This window comes from Juglans regia, chromosome 5 (assembly GCF_001411555.2).
Source record: "Juglans regia cultivar Chandler chromosome 5, Walnut 2.0, whole genome shotgun sequence".
Lineage (NCBI taxonomy): Eukaryota > Viridiplantae > Streptophyta > Magnoliopsida > Fagales > Juglandaceae > Juglans > Juglans regia.
The window spans coordinates 7,661,928-7,683,729 of NC_049905.1; the positions used below are offsets into that span (position 1 = coordinate 7,661,928).

At 36.1% G+C, this 21,802-nt stretch overlaps 3 protein-coding genes across 3 annotated transcripts; 1 reads left to right on the plus strand and 2 right to left on the minus strand.

Annotated features, from left to right (window-relative positions):
- Positions 1-1,797: 1,797 nt before the first annotated feature.
- LOC109017753 lies at positions 1,798-4,311 on the minus strand. Its single transcript, XM_018999949.2, has 4 exons — positions 4,082-4,311; positions 3,578-3,850; positions 3,009-3,473; positions 1,798-2,262 (listed from the first exon to the last, which is right to left on the minus strand). Exons 1-4 carry the CDS (start codon positions 4,167-4,169, stop codon positions 2,219-2,221), a joined length of 870 nt encoding a protein of 289 aa, XP_018855494.1. The 5' UTR covers positions 4,170-4,311; the 3' UTR covers positions 1,798-2,218.
- A 6,293-nt stretch (positions 4,312-10,604) lies between these two features.
- LOC109017747 (protein TOC75-3, chloroplastic-like) lies at positions 10,605-14,899 on the plus strand. Its single transcript, XM_018999943.2, has 7 exons — positions 10,605-11,851; positions 12,146-12,367; positions 12,485-12,592; positions 12,700-12,891; positions 13,004-13,252; positions 13,902-14,156; positions 14,487-14,899. The coding sequence occupies exons 1-7, from the start codon at positions 10,712-10,714 to the stop codon at positions 14,724-14,726; spliced, it is 2,406 nt and encodes an 801-aa protein (XP_018855488.1). The 5' UTR covers positions 10,605-10,711; the 3' UTR covers positions 14,727-14,899.
- Positions 14,900-15,686: 787 nt separating this feature from the next.
- LOC109018521 lies at positions 15,687-21,669 on the minus strand. The gene is made up of 3 exons (XM_035690031.1): positions 21,545-21,669; positions 16,284-16,401; positions 15,687-16,070 (listed from the first exon to the last, which is right to left on the minus strand). Exons 1-3 carry the CDS (start codon positions 21,667-21,669, stop codon positions 15,687-15,689), a joined length of 627 nt encoding a protein of 208 aa, XP_035545924.1.
- Positions 21,670-21,802: the final 133 nt, after the last annotated feature.

The window sequence follows — 21,802 nt, forward strand, 5'->3', positions numbered from 1 at the left end:
ATAACTCTCTCTCTCTCAATTGCTCATTTCTTCTCTCATTTTATGAGATGATTGTGTTGCTTATATTGAATCATTTGTGTTAGGTGGAACCTTTGTTGCTGTAGAATATAGCTAATTATTTTGTCATTTATGCTGAGTTATTCGTGTTTGTTGTTGTCGAATCCAGTATTGTTTTAGTTGTCATCTCCTTCAAATCATTCATTTTCTCCCTTCTCATAAAATTGTTGTGTTCTTTCTATAGTGTTTTTTATGTTCTTCAGTCACTCCTTCGTTGTCTCTGTTTCGTAGGTCCACGTACAGCACGAACAAATGAAGGAAAGGGAAGAAGTTTTCGTGTGTTTTTGACTTGTACGCATGAAGAAATCAGCCTGCTTGTGCAGACAGCGATCTTCTCCTTCCACTGAAATTTCCCTTGTATGATTACTGAATGAAAAGTCAAGCTGCTCGTGCTTTCATTTTCTCCGAAATCTCAAGGCGACATTGAGATAATTGAAATATGTATGTATGGGTGTATAAACACATTCCTTGTGGGAGAAAAACTATGTTAGGGGTCCCCACAGCAATTAAAGTTTTTTAAAAAAATATTGATGGGACAAGACAAACGCAAAACTCAAAGAAATAAAATGGCGATAAAAAGAAAGTGAGAGATGGACTGGAAAATAGAAGACAACGATGTTTGAAAGCGCTGGCTTTTCCTTCTTTCCCAACTTGATCTTCTTTCTCCTCTAATTATAATTGAGAAGAGTAATGCTAGAGAGAAGTCACTATAGCAGTGCACACTTTGCACTTACTGCGTGACTACTTTTAGTTGATTGTTCCCAACACTCACTTGGAGAAATGTGTGGTCTACATGATGCCACATCATGTATACAAAATGGATGCTACTAATAGTGACTTCTATCTATATTTATTCTAACTGAGAAACCCCTAGGGATTGGCTTGAGTGGTAAAGGCCTTGGATTTGGGGGTATGCTCTCTCTAGGTCTAAGGTTTAAATCTGCTTGGGTGCAAATAATTTATAGGGGTCATCGGGCTGGAGGATTTTTCTCTTGAATTATCTGAGAGCCAGTGCATTCTCAAGATTAGTCGGGACGCTATTCCTAGACGCCTAGTGCCAATAAAAAAAAAAAACTGAGAACAAATACGTGGGAGTTGAGAGCTTGCATATAATTGATTTAAATTTGTACTTCTGAAAGGCTGATGAAAGTACTATAGAATTTAACCTCATTAAGCTTAGTGCAGCCTCTGTTCTGATAGACCATGTTGAGAATTAAGAACATGCTCTCTGAATTAACCTCATAAAAAGAGAGTTTACAAAGTGAGGTACACCGATGTAGTATATCAGATGTACATTAGGAAAAAAACATTTTACGTGTGTCTGGCTAACATCGTTGCTTCAAGTATACCATGTTAAGAACATAATACAAATAATAAATTCTACATTTTTCTATAAGCTTAAACTCTTGGAACAAATTATAATTTTATATGGTATTAGAGCAGATGTCTTGAGTTCGAACCCTGACTACTCTACACTCTACGCCCTTTCATTCTATTGGGCTCACTCATTGAGAGGAATTTTGGCCCACACGTGAATGAGAGTGTTAAAAATATGAGTAATGCTACATACAGTCGTGGAATGCGCAAACGTCATGCAGTCGTTTTGAAAAAGAGTGGAGTCAACTCATAAAAAATTAATTTCTTTTTATGTAAGTCTCATATTTATTTATTTTTTTCAAAATAATTATACGATATTTGTACATTCACGACTGTAAATATTATTTTTTTAAAAATATAATATAAATTATAATAAAATCTACGTATTTCCATAATCTTAAACTTTTGAGACAAAATAATTTCACACGCCATTGATCATCTGACATAATGATGGACAAGACCCGCCATAAATATGATAAATGCGTCTTAAACTGCAATACATATATAGGAAAAATTCGACACATCACTTCTATTCTACTTTCATTCTATTAGGATGAGATAACACTGCCCTTCAATCTAAGGTCATTTTTTCATTGCATTGATTTCAACATTTTTTGAACTTACAGCTAGAGCTGCAGAAACATGCAGTTTATTGGTGACAATATTATTACATACTCAAACTGGAAATTACCTGTGCAAACTACAAATATTGATACCTAAAACTCGAACACATGCAGTTCAGAAATTTGTTTCTTTATCATCACTAGGGTGCATTCAATCTCTCTCAATTGGCTTGGAGTATTCTCCCATAACTTTCTTCTTCCCCAACTGCAACAGAAAAGAAAAATCACACCATTTACATGGAATCCATAGCAGGGTCAGGCCCTTAATTGTTCAAGCACAGATCATGTATCTTTGGTTTAGCTTAGTACTCTAATTTCACTACCATGATCAGTTAAATATAAGTTCATGATATGCTTGGTCATAAAATATTTTTAACTCACTTGCATGATATTAGAATATAATTTAAATGATTAAATTTATTTATTTATTATCAATCTAATTGATTAGAAAATAAATAATGAATTTAAACCCGGACTCTATGCATCGAGTCTATTTATTGTGGATATTCTGACTCACACGTGAATAGAAAATATAATTTAAATAATTAAATTTATCTTTTTTTATCCCTATATGCATCACGTGGTGTTGTGGCATAAGCGCAACGAGCGGACATTTGAGGACAAGGAGAGATTCGTGGAGGAGCTAAAAGTTTTATTTTTTAGAATTCTTTATACTTAGGCCATTGCCGTGGACTTTGATGGCATGGACTTGCATGAATTCCTTGCTTCTAATGCGCCTCCATAGCCGGGGCATAAGAGTTTTGTAATTGGCATTTTGCCCATTCTTTTTTAATAAAATCTGTTTATTTATCAAAAAAAAAAAATGTTATCTTTTTCTATCAATTTAAACCATAATTCAGCATTACTAATGGAAGATGTTAACTAGTCTCCATACACAATTAGAGTCGAATTTAGTAACAAATCATGAACAAATTAAAGAGTATTGATTACCTTCATGTGCATTGGTGGAGATCGGAAGGTCATGTGATGGTGAGGTTTTAGCCGAATGGGCATTAATGGTGGAGATCGGCATGTCTGATATTGGAGTATTAGCTGAATTAATGGGAGCTGTGTATTTGGACGTCGACTGGTCGTTCCTGAGCAAAGAATTCACAGCTTCTTTGACCTTCTCCACCACACCTATAACCACAGGAGTTCTTCTTCTTGGACTGATTGCCTCAGATCTCTCTTGGGATATTGCTTTCTCTTCTTCCTCTGCCTCATGGCTATGCGTCAAATTCTCCACTGAAACACCCTTACTCCATGTTTGATCGCCATTAGTAGCATTTCCGCTTTGTGGAGCACCAAGATTGACACAGCTTGCCAAAACATTCTTCTCAGAAACAAAGAGAACTGCTCTTGGATTCTGCATTGTGGTTTTCTTGTACCAGTCAGGAGCCAGCTCCGATTCATACTCTGCAAATGAAAGAAAAAAATACTACGAAATTACAGAGAATTCACCAAGCATGCAAGAATGAACAGATCTGTCAAGAAAACAGACTGGTTTGATGGTGAATTACTTGGGGATTCAAGGTGGTGTTCTGCATCTTCTTCTTCATCTTCTTCATTTTCATTGTCCTCCAAGCTGACACCCCAAGAGGGAGTGGTGCTTACATAATGATCATGACTATGCTTTTTCTGGATAAAAGTTTGTCTCAATTTCTGGGCTTTCTCCTTCACTATGGTCAGAACTGATTTCTTGGGATGGTGGGAATTGTGGTCTGGATCTTCCTGATCTGCATGAGGGCCATGGTCCTTCCCAAATGTAGGTGACCACTTTGAAACTTCACCTCCTGTGCATCTAAACTTGGTTAGATTCATGGGAATTGTGATGAATGCATGAATTTTCATGATGGCTCTCACATCATGACCATTAGTTCAACAAATTATAAACTTTTTCTGAGATCCCTGACAAACTCTAACGGTTATGCTGCAAGATTAAACTGATAAATATATATATATATATATATATATATATAAAACGATGAATTTAACTGTTGAATGCAATTAATGAAAGAAAATACCAGGGAAAAAGGGTTCAAATGTGGAGCTGCTGTTAGAACTTCTGGAATTAATGTCACCGTATCTTTGAATGCGGTCGAGTTGAGTCATTGCTCCAATTCACAGTGTTGATTTATGCCTTCAAATAACTCTCTGTTTGTTATCTTTTATAACGGAGAGAAGCTTAAAGAGAGAAGAATATGATGATGCTCAAGCGTTAGCATAGGGCCAGGGTTCTTGCATGCATGAAAAATAAACAAGAGCTAGCCACGTGTCATCTAGTTAGCATACTTGTGGGCTCCATTATTACACTTGGCAACAGATGACTGAGTAGTACTACTGAGCTAAACCAAAGGCTAATTTAAGGAGCAAGATTTGCTCTTCCTAAGGCTTATGCCTTGGGGAAGGAATTTCTTGATGAGGAGCACTTCAAAAGATATCTAGCGAGTCAACTGGAACCTGATACAATCAAAGCAGGTATATATAGGACAATTGTGGTCTAAATTCTCAGATAAATTCATTAGAAGTGGAGATAGAAAACAATATAGAACTGTACTATTCATCATCATCACACACCATATTATTTTTTAATTTTTTTGTTAAACTAATCGAATTCTTTTACTCATAATCCATATATCACACAATTGATAAGAGAAAAAAATTATAAAAAAAATATATGGTGCTTGGTGTGTAAGAATGATGAATAAAATTTTTATTTGACAATTAACACTCGCCTAATGTCGTTTTCTATCTCGATCTATAATTGTTTTTATTTAAGTAGTTGATTTATAAAATCACTTAACATATGCCATATTAATTGATATGATTGATTATGATAAAATTTAGAATGAATAAAAACAACCTTGCTTTATACACACTCATTGGTTCTTTTTTTTTTTTTTTTTTCCTTGATTATTAGGAGAATGTATTCTTGATCAACATAAAACCAAATCAGTAGAGGACTTTGAGGCCTTGGGTATGCGGTTGGTAACACCTTTGAATTGGTAATTAAAGACTCCAAAATTACAGGCCCAATGGGCAAAGCTCTGGCTGCTAGATTATTACAATATAACAATAAAGAGATATTTTATTTACAATACTGAGTGAGAGATTGTGTGTACAGTCTCATTGATAAATGGGGGTAAAAAGAAAAAAATATCATTTTAAAAATGATGTTATTGTAATTTTAATTTTTTTTAAACATAATTATATGGACTTGCATGAGCAGTCCGCATTTGGAGACTGTATGTAGACTAACTCAACAACAAAAATGCTAGAAAGCACGAAGGAGTAAGGCACGAAAATGCATGAAAGACATGTCATCACCATAAAAAGACTCTTTTACCCTTTTATTTAAATCTCTTTTCAGATAAGAAATGTTACAGACCAAATAGAGGAAGAAATCCTAGCAAAGAACTATGTGTAGTAGAGAACGCTTCTTCGGGAAATGACCTTGACATTATGGTTCTCTCCCAACACTTTTCCTAAACCTTGTCATTGTTGGGTTTCCTAGGTATAATTTTTCTGATCTTGTTTTTGTTCGCGTGAGGAGAGATAGTTTTCAAGTCCCCATGCTTTCTTTCATTTACATTTGCAACTCTATTGGCAGAAGACTTTGAAGACAATGAAGTTGCTGGATGAGCCAATACCTTATTTGCAGCTTCTTCAAAGGTCCCTGACGTCCGTCCTGCTCGTCTTGACATCATTCTTTCTTAGGCCACTACCTACTGTAGAATGAGGAAAAGACCTTGGCTCCACTTCCAAAGATTTTGGATTCAAAGAAGTAGCACGCTTCACAGATAAGTCCAAATCTTTTTTTATTTTATAAATAAGAAGAGACAAATCCAAATCTTAGCCTACAATGAACTTTTTTTTTTTTTGCAGAAACTCTCACTTTTTCAACAGATGGCACTTCCTGCTTCACGACTTTAGGTGCATTGGATGTATGGGTTTTTGAATAGGGTGAAGATTTTAAGCATGACCCTAGATTTCTTTTTCCTTTCGGCCAGAACTTTATTTTTCACAGGACTTTTTCTATTAGATGGTTGTATTGAGACTTCCTGCAAGCCCACATGATTTCTCAACTAGCAAGACCGACCAAATCATCCTTCAACCATTTGCTAGAGCCTAGAACTAATGTGATTGTAATTGGGATGCTAATACATAATCTTCAGATTCAACAAATACCCATTTTTGACAATTCAATACATCTATATACACTCTCATATTCATATTTGCTCTTTCAAAACCAATGCAAACATATAACGTTCAAGGTTGTCATCCATTAATGACAAATCCTTTATGTAAATGATTATAATCACAAATGTCATAGTAACAAAGGAAAGATAGATAACTTGCAAAACTATCAAATTTCCAATGAACTATAATTGTTAAGGTAGCTACTGCATATTCAAAGAGCTCCCTATTTATCTATAATTGCTAAGGTGGTTGCTGCATATCCAAGTTTCCATGCCAATCAAAGCTAAACACAAGTCTCATGGTAGCCGAGGTTTAAGGTTTTGTAATTATTTTGTGATATGTTGCTAATTTTGGTGTGATAGAGAAATAATGTACCTCACCTAATTTTGCAACCGGGGTATAAGACTTGTGCTCGAGAAGTAATATGCTTCACCTAACTTTTGTTGGATTACCACATTCGGCTGTAATGATGACAAAGCCTCGTGGTGACACAAGAAATTTGGTATACTCCTCCATGGCATGGTAATCTGGACTACCAATAAGTTGTAGCAACTGATTTTGCAGCCATTGGAGGGTGCCAAATTTCCAACATGTTACCATTCGGTTCCTAAGCCGCCTACAAAATCACCCCAAACTTTGTTGTTACATGTCAAACATTTGTACCAATTGTTGTGTGTGTATACTTTTTTAGAAATGGATTCACAAGACCCTAGACATATGTACTTCATCAACCTCCTAAGTCAAGATCCTCAACTCAACCCCACTTACAGTGGTCAAAGTGGACAGTCTCTTATGATTGTTGACGACTCTCCACCCCTACCCCATAACGATCCTCTCGGCGTAAGGAAAGCAGCTAGGGGTGCGAACTTCACCTCCGAAGAAGACAAGTTACTTGTCTCTACATGGCTTAATTGTAGAATTGATGCCGTCTAGGGAACAAACCAAAAATACTCCCAACTTTGAAATTTTTTTTTTTTAATACTTCCAGCAGTTTAAACAAACCACAAATGACCGGACCATAAAGTCCTTAATATATTGGTGGTCATCCATGCAAAAGGCAACGAACAAATTTTGTGCGAAATTAGCCCAGGTTGAAGGATTGAATCAAATTGGTATAACCGAGCAAGACAATGTAGAATATTGATACTTTTACTTATTTTACACAATAATTAATTTTTATCTCCATTGGTTTAATTGTCTTTTTTTGTTTACATGCAAATTTGAAAAAACCAAGATCATGAACCAATCGCTAGAGAAATGTTCCTTCTAGTTCGAGCATTGTTGGCACCTGTTGAAGGACCAACCTAAATGGATTCAGCGTTGCACAAATGAGGGTCCAAAGTAAAGGTTAACGTTGTCCCCATCCCCGACCCCGACTCCATGTTCGGGAGCTACAATAGATTCAGTTTTTGATCTTGAGGCAAAGAATGTTATGGACAAGGAGATTCAATATTTGGAGTGGCCAATGGGAATGAAAGCTGAGAAAGAAAAACGAAAGGCCGAAGGCAGCCAACATAGGAGATTGTTACGCTCAGCAAGCTGAAGTAAACGCTTCTGAAGGAGTCACGTGCTCAAGAGAGAGATGTTTTCCACCTCGAGGCCGAGAAGATGAAATATGACCAAGAAAAAAAGGGAAATAAAATCTATCAAGAGGACAAGAGACTGAGGTTGGAGGCGGAAAAATTAGAGTTCACCAAGAAGGAAGCGGATGAGCGCATTATGATGATCGACGTGAGTACCTTGCTTGGATTACAATAGGTATATTTCCAGCAGCAACAGAGGGAAATCGTGGCGAGACGTAATGCTGCAGAAGATTTGTTGTGATTTGGTTTTTTAAAATGTTTATTTCTTTATTTTCTGTTTCATACAATTTTGTATGGATGAATGTACTATTTACAATTTCTACTAAGGTTGGATGTTATTGATACTGACAATTTGATTTTTTTTGGATGCGGTTAAATATTTATGCTAGAAGGTTAAAGATGTAGCCAATGGATTGTGTGCATGGATATTTTGAAAATAGAAAATTGGTCATTACAATTACAAAAACTATTACAGATCACTTCTAATATTACATTTCATAATTTCCAACTTCTGTTGATGACACATGTCTAGAGAATAAAAATTTGATAAACTGAAATATAGTCACTACTAACATGAAGAAAATAGAAATATTATGCTGTTAGTCTACTGTTGGGAATATAATTGTCATTGATGTTCAACTAGATATGCTTGGAGCTGATGATGTGTCGAGCTGTCTCTAATTTGATGATGACGCTAGATGAAGTCCATAAGCTTGGTTGTACGATTGCGCGACAGTTCTGAGACTTCATCATCAAATTGATCATACTCAATGTTCGGAACGAGATTATCATCACGCTCGTCTTTGATGATCATGTTATGTACAATAACATATACTTTCATTATATTTGTAAGATCTTTGATCTTGAACATTCGTGAAGGTCTATGAATGATAGCAAATTGTTATTGAAGGACCCCAAATGCACGCTTTACATCATTTCATGTTGATTATTGTGCTGCTGCAAAATGTGTCTTCTTATTCCCTTGTGGAGATGTAATTGTCTTCACAAAAGCTGACCACTTTGAATAAATGTCATCGGCAAGGTAATACTCCATTGTGTACTCATTGCCATTGACTGAGTAATTTACTGGAGGAGAACTGTCTTGTGTCAGTTCTGTGAAAATAAAAGATCTCTCTAACACATTGATATCATTATGCAAACTAGGCAAACCAAAAAATACATGTCATATCCAAAGATCATATGAAGCAACCGCTTTTAAAATAATTGTTGGTTCACGACAGTGGCTAGAGTATATACATTTCCACGCAATGGGACAATTTTTTCACTTCTAATGCATGCAATCAATGCTTCCAAGCATCCCGGGGAATCCACGTTGTTCACCAATTGCGAGCAATAGAGCAATATCATTAGCATTTGGAGACCACAAATATTTATTATAAAAAACAACAATGATTGTCTTCACGAATTTTTTTAAGCTCTCTGTTGCGGTGCTTTCTCCAATTTGTATGTATTCATTTATAAAATCATCAGTTACTTCATACGCAAGCATTCTAATGGCAACAACTATATTTTGCATAGAAGATAAACTAAATCTTTCGCTATTATCTATTTTTTGGATAAAGTAGAGCTCGTAAGCCTCAACCTCATTAAGAATACGAAGAAATAACGGACGATTCATATGGAATCTCATTCGAAAGAGATTCAAGGGATATATTGGTGGTTCTGCAAAATAGTTGCGAAATAACTGTTCATGCCCTTGAACATAATCACGCCAAATATACTTACAACGTTGGCGATTGCGACCACATCAGGATGTTGATCCGTCATCCTTATTAAGAACAACCTCCAATGCATTTTCAGATGATAAGTTAAGCAACAACTTGCAGAAGAACGAACGAGCTATTTGATGAAGTGAGTAGGAGATAAAGTTGAGAATTGAAAATTTGTAAGATGAAATAGGGAGATTAGGTTAAGGAGAATCTAAGAATCTGATTGTAACCAAGATGCCTATTTATATATACATTTAAAAAAAAAAAGTTACCATTACAATAGGAAGAAAAAAAGTTACCGACAGAGAGAAAACAAAAAATATTACCGTTGTAGAGAAGACCAAAAAAGTTACTGTTGGAGATAAAATAAAAAATGTCATCATTGGCGAAATGATCATCAAAATGGTACCATTAGAGAAATTGAGAGGAATGTTACCGTTACATGAAGAACAAAAAATATTACCGTTGGTGGAACGTTAAAAAAGAATTAAACGTTGGATGAAGTGTAAAAGTTGTTACTATTACATTTCAAAAATAAAATATTACAACAAAAATATATTAAAAAATATCATCGTGTTGGAAATCTCACATATTTAAAAAAAAAAAATTATTATTCGTAACACTGTAATAATTTAAAAAGTATTATTGTATCATAGTAAAATCGTATATAGTGTTTACAAATGTACTAGAATGTGATTTTTGAAAAGAAGAGGAAAAATACAAAAAAAATAGTAGTTAAGAATTGAAATAGAAGTGAGAAAAAAGTTAAAAAGAATGAATATGAAAAAAGTTATTTTAATAAGATATAGAAAAGATAGGAAATGAGATGTATAATGTTTTTTAAAAATAAAATTTATAGAATGATGCATTTTAATTAAAATTTAAAAAATTTTATAAAAAATGAGACGAGAATACTCTTATAAAAAATTTAATTCATCTCGAGATCAAACGGGTCTAAAAGTATGTTTGGGAGGGGTGGGCTGGGACAGGCATAGGAGATGTCGCCCATAAGAGATGCAATCAGACCCGCTTCACTTCATAAACCCAACCTTTACATTTTTCTGACACTCTCCTAAACAAAAACCCTCCTCTCGCTTCCCTCCTCTTCCCCCTTATCCCCAAAACCAAACCCCATTCCGAGATGCAGTCTTTGGCCGCTCCAACCCACCTCCATTCCACCCCTCTCCCCTCCCGCCGCAAGCTTCTCTCTCCTACCCCAAGACGCTCCCTTCAATGCCACTCTCTCCTCTCCTCCTCCTCCTCCTCCTCTTCCTCTTCCTCCACTCCTAAACCTGAACCACTCAAATCCACTTTCGTACCCCTCTTCAAAACCATCGCCGCCTCCTCCGCCGCTGCCCTCCTCCTTCATGTTCGCTCTATATCCCTTGATTTCGGCTCCGGGGGCGGTTCTGGTGGATTCGGTGGAGGTGGAGGCGGAGGCGGAGACGGTCACGGTGGCGATGGCGGAAGTTTCTGGAGAAAATTGTTTGCCCCTGCCGTTGCCAATGCCGACGAGCCTCAGAGCCAGGAGTGGGACTCCCATGGCCTACCTGCTAACATCGTTGTCCAGCTCAACAAGCTCAGCAGCTTTAAGAAGTACAAGCTCTCCGAGATCCTCTTCTTTGATCGGAGGCGCTGGACCACCGTCGGCACTGAAGACTCCTTCTTCGAGATGGTCTCCTTGAGGCCCGGCGGCATCTACAACAAGGCTCAGCTCCAGAAAGAGCTCGAGACCCTGGCGACTTGCGGGATGTTCGAGAAGGTCGACATGGAGGGGAAGACTAATCCCGACGGCACCATTGGTGTTACTATATCGTTCACGGAGAGCACGTGGCAGTCCGCCGATAGGTTCAGGTGTATCAATGTCGGGTTAATGCCGCAGTCGAAACCGATAGAGATGGACGCTGATATGACTGATAAGGAAAAGATGGAGTACTACAGGAGCCTGGAGAAGGACTACAAGAGAAGGATCGAGAGGGCGAAGCCGTGCCTGTTGCCAATCCCGGTGCACAGAGAGATTCTGCAAATGCTCAGGGACCAGGGTAAGGTGAGCGCGAGGCTTTTGCAAAGGATTCGGGACCGAGTCCAGAAGTGGTACTTCGACGAAGGGTATGCTTGCGCGCAAGTGGTGAATTTCGGGAATCTGAATACCAAGGAGGTGGTTTGTGAGGTGGTGGAAGGCGATATTACCGAGACGAATATCCAGTTCCTTGATAAGCTTGGCAATGTCGTTGAGGGGAACACACAGGTTGCCGTGGTGATAAGGGAAATGCCCAGACAGGTACGAAAGTTTCTGCTTATCTTTCCTTTGTTATCTTTTGAATTGTTCTGGTTAAGATTTTAGATTGGTGCTTGGTTGTTTTTGAATTACCCACATCTCCAGTACACAGGCTTTTTAATTGCTGATTGATTTGTCAGGGTGTATGTTTTTTTCAAACTTTAGAGGAGCCATTGCCTTTTTAAAATTTTAAGCTTTTTTTTCAATTGGTGATTGTTTGCTATACTAGTTAATGTTTCGAATGGATAATTGATTGGTTGCTGATTTTCTTGCTGAATGTTTAAATTTGGCCCATAGCTTCGACCAGGCAATGTTTTTAACATAGAGGCAGGGAAGCAAGCTCTGAGGAACATAAACGCCCTTGGTTTGTTTTCCAACATTGAGGTGAACCCCCGACCTGATGAGAAAAAGGAGGGAGGGATTATTGTTGAAATAAAGCTTAAGGAACTAGATCAGAAGACGGCTGAAGTTGCTACAGAATGGAGTATTGTTCCTGGACGTGGGGGACGCCCCACTTTGGTATACTTGTCTAACTATATCTCTGCCCCGCCAACAAACTATCAAATTTTCGGATTCCAGTTTTGATAGTCTAATCGCATTTTGTCTCATCTTACCGTGTGTATGTTCCATGTTTAGGCCTCACTGCAGCCTGGTGGGACTGTTACTTTTGAACACCGGAATATCAACGGGTTAAATAGATCCATTAATGGTTCTGTGACCACCAGTAATTTCTTGAATCCTCAAGTAAGCTTATCTTGATATGCAGATAATATTTTATTTATTCTAGGAATTCCATGTCATTTACGTAAGAACTTGTATCTTAAGATTCCCATAATATGTTCATCCCTCAGGATGATCTTGCCTTCAAACTCGAGTATGTGCATCCATATTTGGATGGCGTGTTTGATCCACTCAACCGTACTTTGCGAGTGAGTTGCTTCAATAGCAGGAAACTGAGTCCGGTCTTCACTGGTGGGCCAGGGGTGGATGAAGTCCCCCCTATATGGGTTGATCGAGCGGGTGTTAAGGCAAATATTACAGAGGTAGTCCAAAATGCCTTTTTTTTTTTGTATTCATTGCTCTGTTTTGTGAGAAATTTTTAGTGAACTTTATAGTGGTGAGTCTAATGTATGTTGATCATTATATGGCTAGCAGAATTTCACCCGTCAGAGCAAATTTACTTATGGACTTGTAATGGAAGAGATAACAACACGTAATGAAAGCAGTACTATCTGTCCAAATGGTCAAAGAGTGTTGCCAAATGGAGGAATTAGTGCAGATGGACCTCCAACAACCCTCAGTGGTACTGGCATTGATCAAATGGCATTTTTACAGGCAAATATTACACGTGATAACACCAAGTTCTTAAATGGAGCTATAGTTGGTTCAAGGAATGTATTTCAGGTGAACTAAAATTCTTTCCATGCAGAACGTTTTCTTTAGCAAACTTGGTCTCCCTATAATATCTGGCTTCTATTTTGGGTTTGAAAATTGTAAGGTAACAGAGAAAATAAAATATCTATATGACTGAGGCCATGTAGTCTTCTTATTGTCAGTCAATTTGTTCACGGGAACTTACTTTTTCTCTTATAATGATAGTTTCTAGTTAGGTGAGAGGACCTGTGTCCTTGGTTCCAGCTACTTTGGCAAGCAGAGTTATTCTGACTGTTGTAGATGTTGAACAGTACGAAGTAGAAGATTTATCAATATACACAAGGATAGATGCTAATCCTAGTGGTTGGCTCAAGTGGTAAGGGTCTTGGTCTTGGTGGTATGCTCCCTCCAGGTCTAAGGTTCAAATCCTCTTGGGTGCAATCAAGTTCTAGGAGCCATCGGACTAGGAGAATTTCCCCTTGAATTGCCCAATATGCACTTATAGGAAACTCCTTGCGGAGGGTTGGTGCACTCCCGAGATTAGTTGGGACTTTGTTCTTGGACACCCAGTGCCAATCACAAAAGAAAAGAAAAGAATAGATGCTGTCACCCAGTTTGACAAATTTTCAACTGGACATGTTTTCATATCTAATGTGTATATTGTATATTTGAACTGCAGGTGGACCAAGGCCTTGGCATTGGCAGCAAGTTTCCATTCTTTAACCGCCACCAGCTTACATTGACCCGATTTTTCCAGCTGAGGGAAGTGGAGGAAGGTGCTGGCCAACCACCACCACCTGTGCTTGTTCTTCATGGCCACTATGGTGGCTGTGTGGGGGACCTTCCAAGTTATGATGCTTTTACCCTTGGAGGTCCCTATTCAGTGAGGGGTTACAACATGGGTGAGATAGGCGCAGCCAGAAACATCCTTGAGGTAGAAGTTCTAGGAAACAAGTATTTGATTAACAGTCCTTTAGGCTGATCACTCCACTATCATTCAATATTTTATCATTACTTTTCACCTACTTTTTACTACTATTCACTATTCAATATTTTCTTATTACTTTTTCACCACTTTTTTATTACTGTTCACAGATCATCTGAGATCACCTCGCTATCCCCAACGTAGCTTAGTCATCATATATGCATTACAAGAGCTTACTATCAATTTCTCTATGGATGCAAAATACGATTATGCTTATGATATTTATACTGTTAAGTGGATCAACAAATATCTAATCCCTCTTCCTGGCGTTGCTTTCAGCTGGCAGCTGAGATACGCATTCCTGTAAAAGGTACGCACGTGTATGCATTCGCAGAACATGGGAATGATCTAGGAACTTCAAAGGATGTCAAGGGGAACCCAACAGAGGTCTACAGAAGACTGGGTCATGGTTCTTCATATGGTGTTGGTGCCAAGCTAGGTCTAGTTAGAGCTGAGTATGCTGTTGATCATAACTCCGGTACTGGTGCATTCTTCTTCCGTTTTGGAGAGAGGTTCTAAGATGTGTAATTGGATTTATATAGGTATTTTTTTTCCAAATAACGTTCTAGTCATTAGCTTTTGGGATAAACTATTGGAGTTGTTTGTTATCTCGGAAAGGCATTTTAAGATGCTTGAAACTAAATACATGATTCAATTAGAGTTGAAAATAAGTTTTGATTTGTTTTCTTAAATTTTATTCTGTGTGACCTATGTTTACATGTCTGGGTCTAAAGAGCCAATAGTTGTGAGGCATGCTGGATGTTCTAGATGGATAAATTGTACCTCTTATCTTTTGTAAAGGTGGTGCATCCTGGGTTTGGTGGGTGGGGAAGCTTTTTGGTTGTTTACCCTTTACCTTACACGCTGAAATCGCACCTTAATTACTGTTAAGTCCTCTAACGAGATTATCCTCTTTTTTTTCTTTTGTATTCTAGTTTTGCTTGAAAGCAGCTTCTAGAGAGCAAGGAAATAGGAATTCGTATTTCCTTTAGAGCCCTAGGTTGTCATCTACATGGGGATTTGCATTATTTTCAATTGAACTCCAAAAGTCTAGAATGAGATAGAGAGATGCATGAAGTGAAACTCCATAACATATTTTGAACATTTAGGGCTTGTTGGCTTAGATAACCGTTTAAAAGTTGAATAAAATATTCTTTTTTAATATTATTATTGTTTTATAATTTGAAATTGTTGAATTGAAATTTGAAGAAGTTGAATTGTTTATTATATTTTGTGTAAGAATTTAAAAAAATTGTAATGATGAGATGAGATAAATTGAGATAGTTTCTCAAGCAAAATGGTGCCTCAACATTGTCTGAGAAATTCACTCAGGCAACTATAAATATAGTGTTGTCTACTTTATACATCTCTCTCTCTCTCTCTCTCTCTCTCTCTCTCTTAATCCTAAAGTTTTGTAAAAAATTCTATAAAATCTCTATCCATCCGCCTATTACCTTAATGTGTAGCTTGAACTTCCTCTTATGCATTATCAATGTCCATCTTCATTTTTTTTTTTAAAGTTCTACATTGATCCGAAATATTAAAAAATATTCTTGGCATTTTTTGGGGTTTGGCAAGACTAGCTTCTATGTCATCAGCTTTACTGCAGAGATGGCATTCCCCTCCCATAAACCCACCCAATTCTTTTTTCAATTGAGCAAGAACAGCTTCTATATCATCAATATTCTCCTCAATGCTGCTTCCCTTGCCAGCTTTATTTTCACTGCCACTTCCCGTTCTATCTGTCCCAGATGTTCTAAAAGAACTGCCTGTCTGAGGTCCATTACTGTTATATGATTCAGCGTCTTCATCAGTTATGTTGAGTTCTTTCTCAAGAAATTCCACAAATTCTTCTCCAATTTCCTGCCAAGTGCAAATTTACAAAATATAAATCAGGTTTCCTCTGTTGGCCCTTTCCCTACAGATTACATAAAATTTTCATGAAAAAGGATTTATTCGCATAAATCTTCACAAATAGATTGCATTTGAAAAGGGTTTCTTCTCTATAATGTGTTGTAGTTTAGATTTGTTGAGAAACTGATCATAGGATGATCAAATCCATGAATAATGTCTTACTGCCAATTCTTCCCACAGGCTCTTTGGCTTTCCTTGTACTGAAGCAGCACTCGCTTCCCAATTCTGAAATTCTCCTTTAACATCTCTAAAGAAGTCCCCTATACCATCAAATCCAGAACAAAATCACTACAATTATGCAAATTTGCAACATTAAGGGGAACATATCTACCTAGAACAACATCCCTCACAAAATTACCTGCAGAATAAAGGGCTCAATTATAAGAACAAACCAAACCAGCCTAATCCCGACGATTCGTCGGAGTAACTATTTTTTTTTTTAACTAAAATAAAAAAGGTAAATAAATAAATAAGAGTTTCTCCAGATGACGTAAGAAAAAGTTGGATGCATGCAAGGAGCCAGGGCCAACAAGGAAATTAAAGGGGTACTGGGAACATGACCACTAGAATCTACCACGTAGGAAGAAGTATCTACAGATGATATAGGCAGGACCTTTGGTCTAAAGATCTGTTAGCATATTTCACCAGATAGATCACCCCAGGGCTATCTGGAACCCTTTGAAGGGGAATTAGCATTGAAGTAGAGATCCTTCATGATGTTCTAGTCGGTGTAAATGAGAGAAAAGGCTTCCATGTGCTTACAGGCTTGATAAGGTTATAACAGATCGGTTATATTTCAAAAGAATATACCAGTAAAACAATCAGAATTAGGATAGCAGTTGATATATACTTTACCACCAGGTAATGCAAAGTATGAAGGAAGTAAGATCGAAGAGTATCAAAACAAACTCAACTTAGCAGAAATACAAGCATCGTGATAAACTGCCACAAGAACCAACTTATTTTCAAGCACTTCTCCCTTCCTTTAAAGGTTGTGCTGATCATATCAAGAATGTCAGTCAAAATTATGCGAAGCCAGCTGATATTGCATTCGCAGTGAGGAGTGGTAGTTGCTTAAGGGCTTGTTTGAATAGAGAAACAATCTCATCTCATCTCAGCAGTACAACTTTCTCAAATTCCTACATAAAATATAATAAACAATTCAACTTTTTCAAATCTCAAATATTAAAAAATAACATTCTAATAATATTTTATTTAACTCATCTAAAATCATCTCATCTTATCTCATTATCCAAACGAGCCCTAAGTCTATAAGAATAAACAAGAATAATAATATGGAAACTTTAATAAATGGATATTCTCGAGAATCCATAAAAGAACATGGAAACTTACACAAGCTCTTTTCTAACAGTCGATAGCTGGTTTCTACATAGAAGGACACTACCAATGGCTATAAGTTCGTAGAGACAAATAGAATACATCATTTCAACACTTACAATACATACAAGTAGACAGACGAATAATTACACACCCCAGTTTTGTGAAGTTACTAGTCAGCCCCTGAGTGAGTGTATATGGTGAAGTAAACAAACAAAAGATAAGTTGATCAAACTCCACATTTCCATATCTGACATAAAAAAACTTGGCATAAAAAACAAGAAGGCAAAACCATACATTTTTATGGAGTTTCATCAATACCCGGCATATCTAAAGAGTTTGCAAAGCTCTTCTATGATATTTTCCACGGTCTGGCAAATCAGATTTTGTGATTGTGTTTGAGAAAGGTTTGGTGGGTTTTACCGTCTTTTTTTCTTATCTGAGTGGATTGCACTAGTTTGAGAGATTTTCATGATTTGTGCTTCATCAACAAAGGTGTAACCGGTCCGATTTGGTAATTTGGACAAATTTTAGAACCGAATCGATATGCACCGATTTTGTATTTTCAAGAACCAATACTGCACCGGTTACCCTCCTAAACCGGCAATTCCGGTTTTACCGGTTCGGTCTGATTTTCCAGTTTTTAATATATATTAAATCTCTAATATCTTATACTTATATATATATATATATATTAATATATATAAATATTAGTAATGCTATTGGTATAGTACTATTACTATATGTTAGTGATAATATAGTAATTAATATACTAATGTATATTAGTATTTACTAATATATTTATCAAAAGGAATATGTTGAGAATTTATTAAGTCATAAAATGTAATTAATATATATTTTATATTTAAAACATATGATCAAATAAATGTTCATGTCTAAGATTAAAATTTTATGTTATAAATTATAATATAACATTATTTCATATATAATTATAATTTATAAAAATTATATATAATATAAAAAATATTATATACAATATTAAAAATTAATTAAAAATATATAAATATGTGAACCAATCCGGTTTGGTCCTAGAAAACATAAAATTGAGACCGGGCCGGTTATAACCGATTTTTAAAATGGAAGAATGGGTCCCGGACCGAACCAACCGATGGCCGGTTTTCCTATTTATTTTTACAACCCTAGTCACCAATAAAGAGTTGATTTAGCTGTTGGAAACTGTAATTGGTTCTAATCTCGATACGTGTAACACATATTGAAAATGCGCCATAGTTGTGCACTTGGTTCTCTCTTATTTACCGAGAGATCCTTAATACCTAGCAGGCAGCTAAAACAACAAAACCTTGGTAGTTTTTCACCTAATTGTTTATGACCAAACTCCTCAAGGAGTAAACTGCCACTTCCATTAATTTCACATTAGCCTTTTCTTTTTCATAAAACATGTCACACTTGCACTTCAATTACATAAAGCAAACATTGAAATAAAGAATGTGATATGACACAAACAAAATTAAATTCTTCGAAAATCAATTAATTCAATACAGAAACAGTTAAAGATAAAGCTAAAGCCCTATTCTTTGCCCATTTGTATAGAACTCAAAATAAGCCCAAAAAGAAATTACACTTTTGAGTTATATGCACGAAAAGTCTAAACTAAACTATAAAAGAAAAAAAAAACACAAACATCTATACGGGACTTAGGGCTTACTTTAGAGAAATTTACCTCCTTATTCATATTGGGATGATACGTTAGAGCAAGTTTACGATAAACCCTTTTGATTTCATCCAGAGTTGCAGAGGGACACACTCCCAAAACCTCATAAGGAGACTCTCTGCGACTCGCCCTCAAATGGGTTCTGCTAATTCTTCTTTTATGTTTATAATTCCAAAATCTGCAAAGAGAAGAGGGAAGGGCGAGGAATAGATCTCGAGCAGATGTGTGAGAAACATAGGAGAGTGTTGGGTGTTGGGTGGTGATGTTAGAAGTAGAGACAGTACATGCATGTTCGTGAAGTAATCTGTGGAGCTTTGCTTGATGGTGTCAGTGAAGATTCTAGGGGTGGGCAGCGGGGCCCTTCCCCCGATCGTCCCACCCCCGCATGGGTGGGCGGGCTACCCCGCACCGCCCATGCGGGGGCGAGGGGCGGATTGACCCCTGCGGGGCCCCGCCCCCCGCTCCGCACTCCTCCCATTTTTAATGTAAAAATTTATAATTTATAATATTTATATAAGTAATTTATATAAATATATTGTATATAAATATATACAAATTGTTAAAAACTTGAATTTAACTTCAAGTTAATGGATTACCTTGGCCAGTAAGTCCCACATTGCTTAACTATCACTATTGCATTGCCTTGGCCTCCTATATAATGGTTGGCCTAGGAGGTCAAGACAATCCAAAATATAACTCTAATGAGTTTATATTTTTTTTAATATATAAATTTCAATTTATACTTTAAATTATATTATAATTTGAGTCTAAAAAAATTTTTAGACAAAAAAAAAAAATTTAGACAATGGGTTGAGCGGGGTATGAAACTCCTCCACCCGCATGGTGCGGGGCGGGGGGCGGGGGGCGGGGAGGGGGTGCCCCCGCCCAGCACTATGCAGATAGCACCCCTAGAAGATTCTCTTTTAGACATGACGCTTCGGTTTGGAACTCCATTGGTCGGCTCCTACCGGTTACCATAACCCTCTCATTGGATTGGTGTCCCCGGTGTATAAATATATGGGTAATATACCATTACACCTGCTTCAACTATTGTTAGCTCTTATTATTTTCCTTTTACTATTGAAATTTGGATTAATAATTTCAGAATATCACCTTCTTGTATAATTTATAAAAAATAAAAAAATAAAAAATAAAAGTAAAAAATAAAAATTCAATCAATCATTATAATCATGTAAATTAATTTAATAAAAATTAACTCAAATAGTAAAAAAATGTTAAGTTTTATAAAATTGAATTTATTTTTAATTAAATTACATAATTACATTAGTTGACTGAGTTTATTTTCTTTTAAATTATACAGGGTCATATTTTGAGATTTTTAATCCAAATTCAAAGAGTAAAAGGAAAAAAATTGGATAATAAAATAGTAATAAATGAGATGTAAGGGTATCATTACTCTAAATATATTATTTTTTATAAGGTATAAATATATTATTTATTGTATAATTACATCACTCTTAAAAAAATAAAACATAAATATTTATGTGTTAATTAATCTGACAAATTTGACCCATTTATTCATAGAATGAAACCCACTTGTTCCTATAATAAGATATGAGAAATGTTATTCATCATTTTATATTTTATCATTTCTATTAGGACTAAAAATAAAAACCTGTAAACCAGCCTGAACCGGACCGAATCGGGATATTTGGTCTGGTACTGGTTTCATTTTTTCAAATCCGGTTTAAAACCGATCCAGTTCCGGTTTTGGTTTTTAGGTTTTTTTTTATACCGGACCGGTTCATATATATATTATTTTTATTATATTTTTATATGATTTATTTATATTATATATATTATATGTTAAATTTTTAATTAATATAATATGAAATTTTAATAATCTAATAACATAAAATTAATATAACATTTAATATAACATAAAATTAAAATTAATCTTATAAATCTTATTATAACATTTGATATAATATATACATTTTAATTTTATAACATAAAATTAATATAACATAAAATCTTATAAATAACATAAAATTAATATAACATAAAATCTTTTAATTTTAATTTTAAATAACAATCATATTATCACTAACATATATGATAATATGATTCTTATAAATAATCTACTTATCTAATAATAGTTTTACTATAACAGTTCTTCTTTGGGCAGGTTTGTCCTACAAAAGCCAGTTTATCGGACACCAATAAATGAAAGACATCTCAGCATTGCACAAAAAAGAAGTCTAAATCTGGTTGCAGCATAACAATGGCACTTTGGTCATTTCACAAAATCTCACTTCAGTAGAAAACCTCACTCTTGAGTCTCGACAAAAGCCCTGGATAGATCACACCCCACCATAGCCTTCAAAGCATGCCGCACTCCGCACTCAGATGGAGGAGATTAAGAGTATACCGGGGCACCCCTTCAGTTGCACCCCTTCCGATTTTCCGTCGCACACGATACCGTAGCCTTCGACCAACGCCACTTGCAGTTGCCCATTCCTCCTTCCAGTTTCCACCGTACGCAACACCGCCCATTCATCAAGCACAATTAGTTTGTTAGCAAATGGCTAGTTCTATGGTAAGAAATGAAACTTCAACCAACCCTTCACTTTACGTTTTAATTTTTCTCTCCGTATCGAGAAATATATGTTTTGTTCAAGCCATACAT

Coding starts and splice junctions, on each gene's coding strand:
- LOC109017753 (XM_018999949.2), bottom strand. CDS start 4,169: ATGACTCAACTCGACCGCATTCAAAGATACGGTGACATTAATTCCAGA. Junction 3,851..4,081: donor ATTTGAACCCTTTTTCCCTG/GTATTTTCTTTC, acceptor TTAGATGCACAG/GAGGTGAAGTTTCAAAGTGG. Junction 3,474..3,577: donor ACACCACCTTGAATCCCCAA/GTAATTCACCAT, acceptor TTTCATTTGCAG/AGTATGAATCGGAGCTGGCT.
- LOC109017747 (XM_018999943.2), top strand. CDS start 10,712: ATGCAGTCTTTGGCCGCTCCAACCCACCTCCATTCCACCCCTCTCCCC. Junction 12,593..12,699: donor GTAATTTCTTGAATCCTCAA/GTAAGCTTATCT, acceptor TTCATCCCTCAG/GATGATCTTGCCTTCAAACT. Junction 13,253..13,901: donor GTTCAAGGAATGTATTTCAG/GTGAACTAAAAT, acceptor TTTGAACTGCAG/GTGGACCAAGGCCTTGGCAT.
- LOC109018521 (XM_035690031.1), bottom strand. CDS start 21,669: ATGGGCGGTGTTGCGTACGGTGGAAACTGGAAGGAGGAATGGGCAACT. Junction 16,402..21,544: donor GCAACTGAAGGGGTGCCCCG/GTATACTCTTAA, acceptor GTAGTGATTTTG/TTCTGGATTTGATGGTATAG. Junction 16,071..16,283: donor GCCTGTGGGAAGAATTGGCA/GTAAGACATTAT, acceptor TGCACTTGGCAG/GAAATTGGAGAAGAATTTGT.